Here is a 13,296-nt window from a genome sequence, read left to right on the forward strand (position 1 = left end):
CACAGCATGCTGTCAGGATTCTCTGGTGACTGCAAGTATGCAACTTACTATTTGCGACCACATTCCGACTAGACGTGTTAAGCCTCATTCAAGTCACTTGTATTGAGCAATGCCATGCACATCTAGGTGGCTTGTGACCGCATGTATGCAAATCGCATACTTGCAGTCACATGTCTCAACCACTCCTGGTGCCTGACAATCTTCCAAGCGATCTGCAAAGACTCCAAAGTCTGCAGTCACATACCTCAAGAGATCCATGAGAGTGATATGTATCCCATAATGGCAGAACTTTAGACTTAACCCCAAGCCTGGACAATCCGTTTGACACCTGCAGTCACTCTGTGACCGCAGATTTTTGAATCCTGTGCACTGTGAGGATTCTCTGACGCCATGTCATATGACTTTAAGTATGCGATTTGGATACATGTGTTAACGTGCACGGCCTCATTCAATACAAGTGAATTGAGGTGGGTTGGACACGTCTAGTTAGAATGCGGCCAGAATTATGCAAATCGCTTGCTTGTGGTCACATGACGATCCGGTGTCAGCAGCAGAGAATTTTGACACTGCACACGGTGAGGATTCACAAGTCTGCAGTCGATTAGAAAGACTGCACATTTGATCTCCAAGCCTGGACAACTCTTTTTATATTTCTGTTTTTTGTTTGTTTTTTTAAAATGGAGAAACAGAAATAAAAAAATATTATATTTTCTTTTTGTTACTCCTATGCAGAACGCAGCAATCGAGACAAGTTTGTTATAGGCTGCTGTGCTCTGCATAGGCAGCAATCAAAAAAATCTGTGTGACAAAGTGTTCTTTGTCATCTTTGTTGCTGTTTATGCAGAGCACAGCTGCCAAACTCCTCTCGACTGCTGCGCTCTTCATAGGCAGCGACTAAAATGTCAAAAGCAGCATTGTGCTCTCCCATAGCTCCCTTTCTCACCCTTGTAAAATTGTCAGAAAATGTCTCAAAACACTAAAAACCACTAACATTATAAAAAAAACTTTTTAAGCTTTTGCCTACTTTTTGTAACCCTAACCGGGGTTTGGGATAGGAGTGGAGTTGGGCATAGGGTTAGGACTAGGGTTTTGGATAGGAGTAGAGTTGGACATAGGGTTAGGACTAGGGTTTTGGATAGTAGAGTTGGGCAAAGGGTTAGGACTAGGGTTTGGGATAGGAGTAGAGTTGGGCATAGGGTTAGGACTAGGGTTTGGGATAGGAGTAGAGTTGGGCATAGGGTTAGGACTAGGGTTTGGGATAGGAGTAGAGTTGGGCATAGGGTTAGGACTAGGGTTTGGGATAGGAGTAGAGTTGGGCATAGGGTTAGGACTAGGGTTTGGGATAGGAGTAGAGTTGGGCATAGGGTTAGGACTAGGGTTTGGGATAGGAGTAGAGTTGGGCATAGGGTTAGGACTAGGGTTTGGGATAGGAGTAGAGTTGGGCATAGGGTTAGGACTAGGGTTTGGGATAGGAGTAGAGTTGGGCATAGGGTTAGGACTAGGGTTTGGGATAGGAGTAGAGTTGGGCATAGGGTTAGGACTAGAATTTGGGATAGGAGTAGAGTTGGGAATAGGATTAGGACTAGGGTTTGGGATAGTAGTAGAGTTGGGCATAGGGTTAGGACTAGAATTTGGGATAGGAGTAGAGTTGGGCATAGGGTTAGGACTTGAATTTGGGATAGGAGTAGAGTTGGGCATAGGATTAGGACTAGGGCTTGAGATAGTAGAGTTGGGCATAGGCTTAGAACTAGGGTTTGGGAAAGGTGTCGAGTTGGGCGTAGGATTAGGACTAGGGTTTGGCTAAGAGTACAGTTGGGCGTATAGTTAGGACTATGGTTTGGGATTGGGTAAACAAATGGTTATATCAAAATAAGACAAAAATGTAATAAATACAATGTAAAGAAATAGATAAAATATAAAATTATACATCATGTCTAACCATCTACTTGTTATGGGGTGCAATTATTTGTCTCGGCTTGGGCACTGGCCTGAAGGACTGGTTGATAGCTTCTCTTTGGTGTTCTTCTCGTCATGTACTTCCCACTCATGCCCTGCACCTGGCATAATATAGAATATCAGTTTTTCCTGAATTTTTCCTTTAATCATCTCAAGGCTCCCACAACCAATATAAGGATGAATTACTACTGGGACTTAAGATATTAAACCGTGAGGTTTGATCGGTAAAAATCAGTTTCTTCTCCATCTTAACTTTTGATGAACTGACACCAGCTTTTTAGTCTCTGGTGGTCACTTTAATTAAAATTATTTTTGAATTTGAGACAATTTTTTATTTTTTTTTTTGTAAACTAAATTCAAGTAAAGTTCTTTCCGAATAAATTCTGATTCCTGCCCCCTGTCTGAATTTGTAGTCATGTCGAACATTTATTCTGCTTTTTTTTTTTTTTTTGTACGTTACAAATCCTGATATTTTCCATCTGCACAAGTAAAGTCCTCTTTATTAAGAAAATACAATTTCTTTGGTACACATCCTGTTGACCTCTGATTTTGCCCCGTTAACCTTGTCTTTAAACATCAGGTCACCGGGGCAAGTCCATCTCACTCAGGAAACAATCGAAAGAAAGTGTTGGCATTGTACAAATATTGGAAATGGCATGCATGCCCTTATAACAGGGGAGGCCTGATAAGGCTATGGAAAGCACAACTTAGAGAAGTGTTTGTTATCCACTCTGTTGACCTCTAGCCCCTGTCTGTAAAATACCTCCATTAGCTGGAGATAGTAGGTGAAGGCTTCAGTCAACCCTTAGGGGAAGCATCGGTCAGAGAACTAGTACCTGTCATCAAGGCTCATAACATTTCCTATAATAGGTTTCGTAAGTAATGTGAACAATCCACTTACTGCCGCCAAGACTCTGTCTTACACCAGCTGCCTTCCTTTGTAGGACTTATAAGTTTTCCCACTCTGAGGAGCATCCCGATTTGTCCTACCTTCTTCCAAACACTAGTGATGAGGGAACATGCACGGATAAGGTGTTATTCGAGCATGCTCAGGCGCTAACCGAGTGTCAAAAACGGCGTGCTCAAAAACTATGTTCGAGTCTCCACGGCTGTTCAACAACCGCAACGCATACAGGGAGTGCCTAACAAACAGGAAATCCCTCCATGTGTTGTGGCTTTCGGACAGCCGTGGACGCTCGAGCATATTTTTGAAGACACTCGGTTATCGCCTGAGCATGATTGGATAACTCCTTATCCCAGCACGTTCACTCATCGCCACTAAACATGAGAAATTACCGTTAATCTGAAAATAGTCTGACACACCTGTCCACAGGTTGTACGGAGCTTATAGGAGAGCTAGACCACACCCATGGACAGGTATGGTGCCATTTTTGGAATAAAAAAAGCCATGTTTTTGTATTAAACGGGCAGCACTGTGGCTCAGTGGTTAGCACTGTGACCTTGCAGTGTTGGGGTTCTGGGTTCAAATCCCACCAAGGACAACATCCTTGTTTGCGTGGGTTTCCTCCGGGATCTCAGATTCCCTCCCACACTCCAATGACATACTGGTAGGGAATCTAGATTGTGAGCCCCAATGGGGACAGTGATGATAATGTCTGTAAATCACTGCGGAATAAGATAGCGCTATATAAGCAAAGCATAATAAATAATAATAATACACTACTTTAAAAGGAACCTGTCAGCACAGAATGACTGACAACTAAGTAAAGGTGGTCTGTGCACCCTTGACTTGGCCAAACAGTTGGCTGCACCATCTCACCGTCTTGATTTTCCTTTATCTTCTCCACCCTTCTCTGGCTCCATAAAGCCAAAGATGTCAATCAAAATAGAGGGTGGGGGGATATGGGGAAAACAAGGAGGTGGGAGTGTGCAATGAACTGTTTGGCCAAGACATGGCAGCACTGAACCCCTGTTCTTGGTTTCAACAGTAATTGTGTGCTGACAGGGTTCCCTTTAAAAGGACTCTGTCAGCACAGAATGACTGTTCCAACCAAGTACAGGCACTCGGTGCTTCGCAGTGGGGCCTATCATTTATATACACCTTCACACCTGCTTGATTTCCACTTATATCCACCCTTTTCTGATCATATGAAACCAAAGCTGTCCATCAAATTAGAGCAGGCAGATTGATGGAAAAAATCAGTGGGAAGTTGCATTTAAATGATTTGCTCCGCCATGAAGCACCGAGCATCGGGACTTAGCTTGAACACACACTTTGTGCTAACACTCCCTTAAAATTAAAAGGGTCTGGATGCCTTTTTAAGATTTTGACAGTCTTATACGAGGGCATTATATTGGAATGGCAGGTCAGATGAGCTACCGTACGAGATCACACAATAAGTATTCAGCTGTTTGGTTTAGTTAACAGAGTATAATGAGTGTTCGCTGTATTCCTGGACCTGCGTTCCACCCTCACCAGTGATTCACTATCACTGTGATCAGGTGCAAGAGTGGAGTTTCTGTTTATAGAAATTTTTGTTCTTTGCCATTTAATCTCTGTATGCCAAAGGATATTCAAGAGATATGCAAATACAAATAGTGGTAGTAAAAAGAATGAAGCGTATAAAAGTCATTCAGATGAAAGGCCTGGCTTGTGGGGAAGTGGCTGCCATGTGGGAGGCTTGTGTACCCCTCTGTTCCTTGACTTCTCCCCACATGATATGTCGTTGTGACGACCCCAGAAAAAAGCCATAGGCCATACTTTACTCGAGCTATTAATCCCTTTGGTTCACTCGCCTCCTGCCACCTGGGTTGGACCTAAATCCCCTTCTCTTGCATCTAACAGCTAAAAACTCCAAAACCTAAGATGAGTCATAACTCCTTGATGGGTGGTCCTAGGGAGATAGTTTTGGCTCCGTCGGATCCGGTTGGGCCCCTGCTATGCATTGAGACCAAACATGACTGTGCTACCTAACTCCTACTATCCATTTTACTTATCTCCCCAACATGGGGTGCTAGAACGGATCGAGACTCTGAAGGTTTTCGCCTTGTTCTGGGATCTGGGAAATATACACAATGTACTTCTAGGACGTATAATATGTTCATAACTCCTTATGGAATTATGTTTCTAGAATGTTCTTTGGTAGCTTCAGTTCAGCATGACTTTATATTGCATGCAAGCCTTTGTCCTGAGCTTGGCTTTCTCAAAGTTTGAGATCTGTCACTCACAGCCTTTGGAGGCTTGACCACCTGCTAAGCTAGGTGCCAGTTTTCTCTTTTGAGGCTTTGAGAATGCTGGACAACCTGCTGAGCCTGGTTTCCTGTCCCTGCTGCCTAAAGGAAGGGGGGTTTATAAACCCATGCCAAATAGGATGCAAATGGTTGACATGAAATTATATCTCCAATATTCTTCACACTGTGGTTTACGATAAAGTATAACACTATTGCTGGCCATTACATGACTTGTATCCTGTGTCTTTTTCACCAGTTCGTTCTTCCCTGTGCACTAGAAGCTTCAGCAGTTTTTGTTTCTTTCTCTCTGGTCCTATTTCTCTCCATCTTCCCACCTTCACTTCTTCCTTCTCCATTTACTTTTCAAGCAAAGGTTTAATTTGATCTCTCACTGCACTGATATGTAGACAGATTTGAGCAGTTTTTTTCAGAGTCTAAAAGATAAATAGTGAGTGATAAGTGGACGAAGAGACATTTTACCAAATTTCTTCTTTTCTTTTCACTTGTGTTGATTTATGATAAAAAAAGAGCAGCTGCTGTTTAAAATAGCGTGTTGTATTTTCTATTCTGATACTTCCCTAATGTAGAAATTTAATTTAAAAAATAACGGCCACCAAATACCGTATTGTTACTTACTGTATGAAACCACATGTTTACACCACAGGAGATAGGAAAACCATATTTCCTACTAATTAAAACTTCCCTGGCGGTGTAAAGAAGTGGAGGCGGCATGTATGTTGTAACTTTAAAGCACTCACATTATGTATGTGCTCTGACGCACGCATACAGTTTCATATACAAGCTGCTCTGTTACATACAGTACCCACACCTTTGCTACATACACACAAACAGCTCTGCTACATAAACACATTTCTGCTACACAAAGCTCTGCTACATGCGCGCACACACACAGCTTGGCTACATCAGTATACATGCATGTCAGCTACATCCACATACAGTTCAGCTACATAAACAGCTCATCTTTAACAAAGTTAGCTACATCAGCACACAAAGTTTAGCTACAATACACGCAGCTCAGTTACATAATCAAAACACTCAAACACACTGTATACATTACACATTTTGAAGATCACATGTCCTGATAGGTCCTTCAGGTAGTCAGTACTTACAGCATCCTTGCAGTTTTATTGATGTACAGGTCCTGGTAACATTCTCTTCTGCTGTTCAACAATCAAGCAGTTCAATGTAAGGCAGGACGAGAGCAAATGGTTGTCTCAGTGATCTGGAAGGGTTAACCTATAGGAAGCTGTCTTTGAACTATAGAAGCACACTTTTCAGCAAGTTTTTTTTTCTTGCTAAATAGTGCATCTTTGAGAAAACGATATGTGTCCCAAACTAGTTGCCGAACACGGCATAAGTTGCTCTAAAAAAACATAAAATAATGTATGATGTTCAAGATTTGAGAAGGCAGATGCAAAAGCATTCTAACTGTCTTTGTTGCTCAAACTGGTTGTGTACTAAAGGAGTTTAGTGAAATCATCAGAATTTTTTTTTTTTTTTTTTTACTAAAGAAAAAAAAAAGCAGGGTTAGAAAAACATGGCTACTTTCTTCCGAAAACAGCACCACATCAGTCCACAGGTTGTGTGTGGTATTGCTGCCTAATCTCATTCACTTCAGTGGTGCTTAGCTATACTCACAAACCATGCTTGAACAGTAAAATCGATCCTCAGTCTACTTTTATTGATCTGCTCTTCTTCAGGGTACCACAGGGAAGTTCCAATAGAAAACAATATTTTTTTTTCAAAATTGCCTTGACGATGTGCTATAGCAATGAAAGAATTATTGTATAAGGATCACGGATAGTGAACTGTACCCGGTCATTTTTGTCAGGCATTGTCTGGTGTGTGTTCTTTGGTTTTCCTCTGTAACTCATTCCTTCCATTTTGACATACGTCTGGCACATTATCTCCACGGTAATAAACCACAAAGGAAGTCTACGATCATCCAACGGTTGCCTCCTAAAGATGAAATATTGGCCGATATAACCAGTATCACTAATCATAAAATGACTTTATATTATCCAATATATTAAAACTCCGTATAGTATATTATTTTTGTGTGCCACTGACAAAATCTGTAGTCGTTATTGATTGCGCACACACAGCTCGCTCTATTACAGCAGTTTGTCGTTTTTCTGGCGGGGATAGCTCAATATTCTTTCCTTGTTTCTGTGATTTAATTCAAGTCCATGTATCGTATACCTCTATATTCACTCAAAATTTTGTTAATAAAAAAAACTCCAATCTCGTATTTAATCTTTGTTGCAGTTTTTTTTTATTTCTCTTTTAATGGATCTATATAACAAGGACGGATGCTACGCCTTTTTCTCATACAAAGTAATATTTTCTTAAAAACTGTTTCAAAATGTTAGACACTTTACACTGATCCAACTTGCATGTTAATTAGTTATATTTCTCAGGTTTTAAAGGGATTGTCTCATCAGGGCTGCCCATGACATCCTCCCCACTCTGAAACCCCTCGACTAGTTTATGTGGACATCATAATGGCAGGTTCACTTCCTGGTACTACTCTGAGCCAGAATACCGTACACACAGTATTATTAGTGCACACAACTTTCTCAACTTTACCGTGTAGACTGGGACATCACCGCCCGGAGACCCACTAGTGACCCAGCCTTTCTCTAGCTGGTATTTAAAGCGTCCATTTTACCTTTATAAATCAGGCGGTCCATATGTTTGTTCGCTAATAATATTCTAAATTCATTGCCAATAACACAGACAGTAATACAAATCAGAGACTAAAAACCAACACACAGGACACTGCAATATTAACTCACTTTTGACCCAATTCACTGTTAATATTTTAACCTTATAACTAAATGCCGTAAATTTATGAAGTTTGGTCCCAAGCTTTAACCCCATGCTATTGTAAGTTTGCAGCACCTTGCTAAAACTGGGACCATCCAGAGAAGACAGAAGCAGTTTATTACCGCTTCTGTTTCACTATACCGGGTAATGAAGCATTGTTAGTCCTTTTTAGGACCTGACAATGGGGATCATTAGGCCACGTTCAGTATTTGGTCAGGATTTTACATCAGTATTTATAAGCCAAAACCAGGAGTGGGTGATAAATACAGAAGTGGTGACTGGTTTCTATTACACTTTTCCTCTGATTGTTCCTCTCCTGGTTTTGAATACAAATGCTGATGTAAAATACTGACCAAATACTGAACGTGTGAACATGGACTTGGGTGCATGCGGGTGTAACAAAGCGTCTGGGTCCTGGCAGACTTAAGCTGGAGTCACATATAGCGACTCACCAGCGATCCCGACAACGATATCAACGTGTTAGGATCGCTGGAAAGTAGCTATGTGATTGCTTGTGAGCTGTCAGACCGCTTCACCAGCAATCAGCACGGCGACGCCGAGCGCCCAGCGACGCTGTGTACCTTAGTTACCAGCGCGCTGATGCAGGGAGCTGGTAACTAAGGTACACATCGGGTATCTAAGGGACGTGCGTCCCTTAAATACTCGATGTGTACCTTAGTTACCAGCTCCCTGCATCAGCGCGCTGGTAACTAAGGTACACATCGTTTATCTAAGGGACCCACGTCCCTTAGATACCCGATATGTACGTTAGTTACCCGCTGATCGCTGGTCTCCCGCCTGTCACACGCAGCAATGCGTGCTGGCCAGCAGGAGAGCAGCGACCAAAAAAATGTCCAGGGATTTCCTACAGAGATCAGCGATACCGGCAGGGAGGCCCGTCCCTGATCGCTGTCACACACAGCGATCTCACTGGTGAGATCGCTGTTGTGTCACAAAACTTGTGACTCAGCAGTGATCTCGCTAGCGAGATCGCTATGTGTGACGGGGCCCTTAGATCAGCTCTGCCAATGACTTATTCCACTGTGGGAAGCTGTTTTTCCCCTGTAACTTTGGTTTGTATTGATGTCTCAGTTACACTGTGAAAAAATGATCAATAAAGGAAAAAAAAAGATCTTTGATCTCTTAGGAAATATATAATGTAAAACAATATACACAAGAAATGTGTAAAAATATTACCGTAAGTAGAAAAAGTAATGCAAATGAAAAAAAATAGTATTTTAGTGGAAAATACTTTTTACTTTATTCATGTAAAAAAGAAAAAATAAGCCTACACATTTTTCAGTTGCCTACACGACTGTAGTAAACTGGAAAATTCACTCAATACTTGGCTTGAAACATGAACATTGGAAATATAGTCCAAAAAACTAAACAAAAAAATAGCTTTTTTTTATTGCGTCGCCAAATAAAAATTATATTAATTGCGCAGTAGTTTATATGTAACTCCAAAACAGCTCTAAAAATAAGATTATTTGTCCAACATAAAACAAAGCTTACATGTAGCCACGTCCATGGAGAAATAATAAAAAAATTAAAGCAGAGGGGCAAAAATAGGGGAAAAAGGGTCCTTTTTGTTTTCATTAAGGGGTTAAGGTAATGTGAATAAAAAATGTAAATGTTAAATACTCATTAGAGAGAGGCTGAGTTATGGGGTCCTTGGACCCTTTTTGCATAGTTGTATTTAATCAATTCCTTTCTTGGGTCTTTGTGATCCCATTTGTTATCAATTATTTATATTATTATATTCTGAGTATTACAAAAGTTGTGGAATGGATTTCCATGTTGAAAAAGAATGTAGAAAATGAGTTAAACGCGTAAGAAATGGAATTGTTTGATACATTTTTCAACTAATTGCCTTTTTCCGTATAGGATTATAGCGTTTGCATGTTTTTGTTTATAGTGTTATATACAACCTACATAGTTTATATGAAATTTTGTGCTCTTGGCGAGTAACTTAGGTTGCAAATGAGTTAAACCTTACTATTTTATGGCTTGTTTTATGTGATGCATATATTGACTAAAGTCCAAATATATGGTGACCATTTTCGGTCATCATTTCCCATATTGATTAACTGGCAAACATGCAATAGTAATAATGAAAATTTATTGATTTACTGTCCTCATTTGCCTATGAGCTTTTTATTAATTTTACGTGTTTTTCCCCTTCTTTCCCCCTTCACCTAATTGCTGCACAGACCAGCCTATTGCTAAAAGAGCTCGAAAAAGACTGCTGGACTGGGGAAGACAAGTACAAAATACTCCAGTGCATTACGCCATTACTAGCCGAGCGCCAAGACCTGCGGCTTCAATGGAGAAAGAGGTGAGATTGATAATTCACTGGTCAACACAGCAAAAATCATCAGCAAAGGTAATATGTCTGTTTTATGGAGTTTGATGCGCTGATTCCAAAAATACGCTTAGTTTTGCTCTATCACATAAAGTTTCTGAGATAGAAGCATTTTTGTTATTACGTCATTTCTGCATTTTCAGCGTATGTGGTTTTTCCTATGTTATTCCCATTTCTTTGCTTGTCTTAATTGTGAATTTTCTTACAGGGAAATCATCAGTAAAGGTTTTAGTGAGTTTTATGGGAAGGCGTATTGACAGTGTAGTCAGTCAGTGACTGCTTCACGGAAAGTCACATGTTATGGGGAGGAGCTAACGGTTATGAGGTGGTGAGATTTGAGTCAGTAAGAAAAGGATGGTGCTGGCAGCAAGGGCTGGTATGTGAGAGTGACAGGAGACAGGTCTCTACAGGGATCTGCGCCCTGCCACAGGAAGATAGATGGGAAGGCAGCGGACCGCCGCCATTGTGGGAGGATTCTCACAGCATTTCTGGGAGGGCAAGTCGCCTCAGAGGGAAGAAAACAGCTCAGCCACTGAGGTGTAACTGAGTGAGGGTCTCCGCAGAACCTGAAAGCAGCCAATATCACTCTGAGAATCTGCCTGTCTGCAAATGTTCATCTGTAAGGAATAGGCCGACCAGTTTACCTCACAACTGTATATAGTTATCTACCAGATTACCTCCAGTAACACCAGCTCTAAACACAAGCTGCCTCTGTCATCTCTGGGGAAATGTCTACAGATAGTCAGTCGGCTCATCGCATTTTTTTTTTTTTTAGTTTGTCACCACCATTGAACTGAACTTAAGGTACTGTCACACTTGGCGATGTACCAGCGATACGACCCGGTCAGGATCGCTGGTGCATCGCTAAGTGGTCGCTAGTGAGCTGCCACACAGGCAGATCTCACCAGCGACATCGCAGGGGCCGGGGGTCGCTACTTACCTGTCACACTAGGCGATCCTGACGTCCTCCCGCCCGGCTCCACGCTCGTCTCTCCACAGGAAGCGCCGCAGGAAGCTGACGACGAGACGCGGTCCAGGACGTTCTCGCGCGATCAGCGATAACCAGCGGAGGAGCCGTCATAGGTAAGTATCAGACATAGCGATATCGCTAGCAATATCGCTATAACGTCACAAGTTATAGCGATATTGCTAGCGATATCGCTTAGTGTGACAGGCCCTTTACTTATTGTTTGATCTGTTTTAAAGGAGAAAAATGCCCCGACAGTGTATCAATCGCCCGAACAGATTCTGCTCTGTGTGGTTCTTTTACACCAAAAGGCCAAGTACGATCAATCACTCTTGATATTAAAAAGATGGACCAGATGTACTTTACGTGTCCACTTGCTGATCAAGACAAAAGCTGGGCCCCTCATGTGATATGCTCAAGTTGTTCAAATGGTCTTCGTGACTGGTTGGATATGAGGAAAGTGGCTATGGTATTTGCTGTTCCCATGATTTGGAGAGAACCCAAAATCATAGTGATGACTGCTACTTTTTTTTTGTCAAACTGAAGGGATTTTCTGCAAAGAACAAACATAAGATTAATTACCCTGTACATGGATCTGCAGTTAGGCCAGTTCCACATGATGGTACCTTGCCAGTTCCTGAATAATAACTCTGGAATTGAAACTTTATGTACTTTCTAAATGGAGATAATATATTTAAAGGACTTTTCTTACCAAAAATGTTTGATCACCTATCCTCGTAGGTATGATCACTAGTAGAGCAAGTGAAAATTGATTCGCAGGATTTGGCCCATCCATGGTCGCTGGTCGGGAGCCCTAAGACCTGTCTGCTGCCTGACTGTATGCATAGCTCTTCTATTGATTTAGTCAGCCTGGAACTGAATGGATCAGATCCTGCTAACCAATTCGCACCAACACAAAACATTTGTGGTCCAACCACTAGGAACGAAATAATCCGGAGAATGAAGGTCCAAAAATCGCATGTGTGAAGGATAGCGCGCACTCTATTCACTTTTGTGACACTACTTTTTTAAATTCCAAAGAACTGTATCAAGCAGTAATAGATCATATGCATTATTGTTCCATTCACACCGGAGACTTTGGGTCTCAGGATTCAGGGACCCTAGCAGTCGTGTAGAAAGTCGTCATACTTTTATCACTGATGCCTTGAATATGTTATACTGAATAATTTTAATATATTATTAATATATTATTAGTTCATTATTATCCATATTATTTTTATGAGGTCATCATATCAAATACTGTCCAAAAATTATCCTACTTCATCATTTATGATCAAACAGATTGCTCTGTACTGGTTGCTAACTAAAACTGATTATCACTGTTAGAGATAACTTTATCCTGCTTTAACTGAGAAAAAATGTTTCATGTATTATCCTCCCCACTATTACGCTTGCCAGAGACAAAATATGCCAATTGTTTCCTGCATTTGGTAGTACTACTGCCCGAACTCGTTGGCGCCAGTTTTTGTGCTGCTTCTGCTAGTGGCTACAACATTTACAGCCATGGTCTGTAATCCTTTTTATTTTATACTACCGTATCCATTGCCACTTTTTTACCATACATTTTGAAAAACAATATAACTAACTTCTTTTCAACATCAATTATTCCACACTTGCCAAAATGAAATGCTGGTACACTTGCAAAAAGCACTGCCCCCCCGAGGAAGCCACAGCGAAACGCGCATCGGGGCAACTGCGCTCGGGTTATACAACCATCATGGGTAAGCTCTGCCTTAGGTGATCTTAGTGAACATTCATATCTTAACCCCGTAGTTCCTGGTTACTATTCGTGGACATAATATTGGGGATTTTCACATTTAATGTAATTTCACTGTGATTTGACCTTTCATATTGTACTTTTGGCATTGCTTCATGGACTATTTTTCATTTTGGTATGATTGCTATTTATATGGCGTTGCACTATGCACTTTAATTATTTTCCTTA

The 13,296-nt window shown here is 41.2% G+C and overlaps 1 protein-coding gene across 1 annotated transcript in view; it reads left to right on the forward strand.

The window, feature by feature from the left end:
- Positions 1–13,296, forward strand: part of FTO (FTO alpha-ketoglutarate dependent dioxygenase) — a 317,082-nt gene that overhangs the window by 106,570 nt on the left and 197,216 nt on the right. The window contains exon 8 of the mRNA XM_073581498.1: positions 10,212–10,336. Coding sequence (XP_073437599.1) covers positions 10,212–10,336 — 125 coding nt within the window. The remainder of the gene's footprint in view (positions 1–10,211; positions 10,337–13,296) is intronic.

This window comes from Dendrobates tinctorius, unplaced genomic scaffold (genome assembly GCF_039654945.1).
Source record: "Dendrobates tinctorius isolate UK_male_01 unplaced genomic scaffold, ASM3965494v1 ptg000009l, whole genome shotgun sequence".
NCBI classification, from domain to species: Eukaryota; Metazoa; Chordata; class Amphibia; order Anura; family Dendrobatidae; genus Dendrobates; species Dendrobates tinctorius.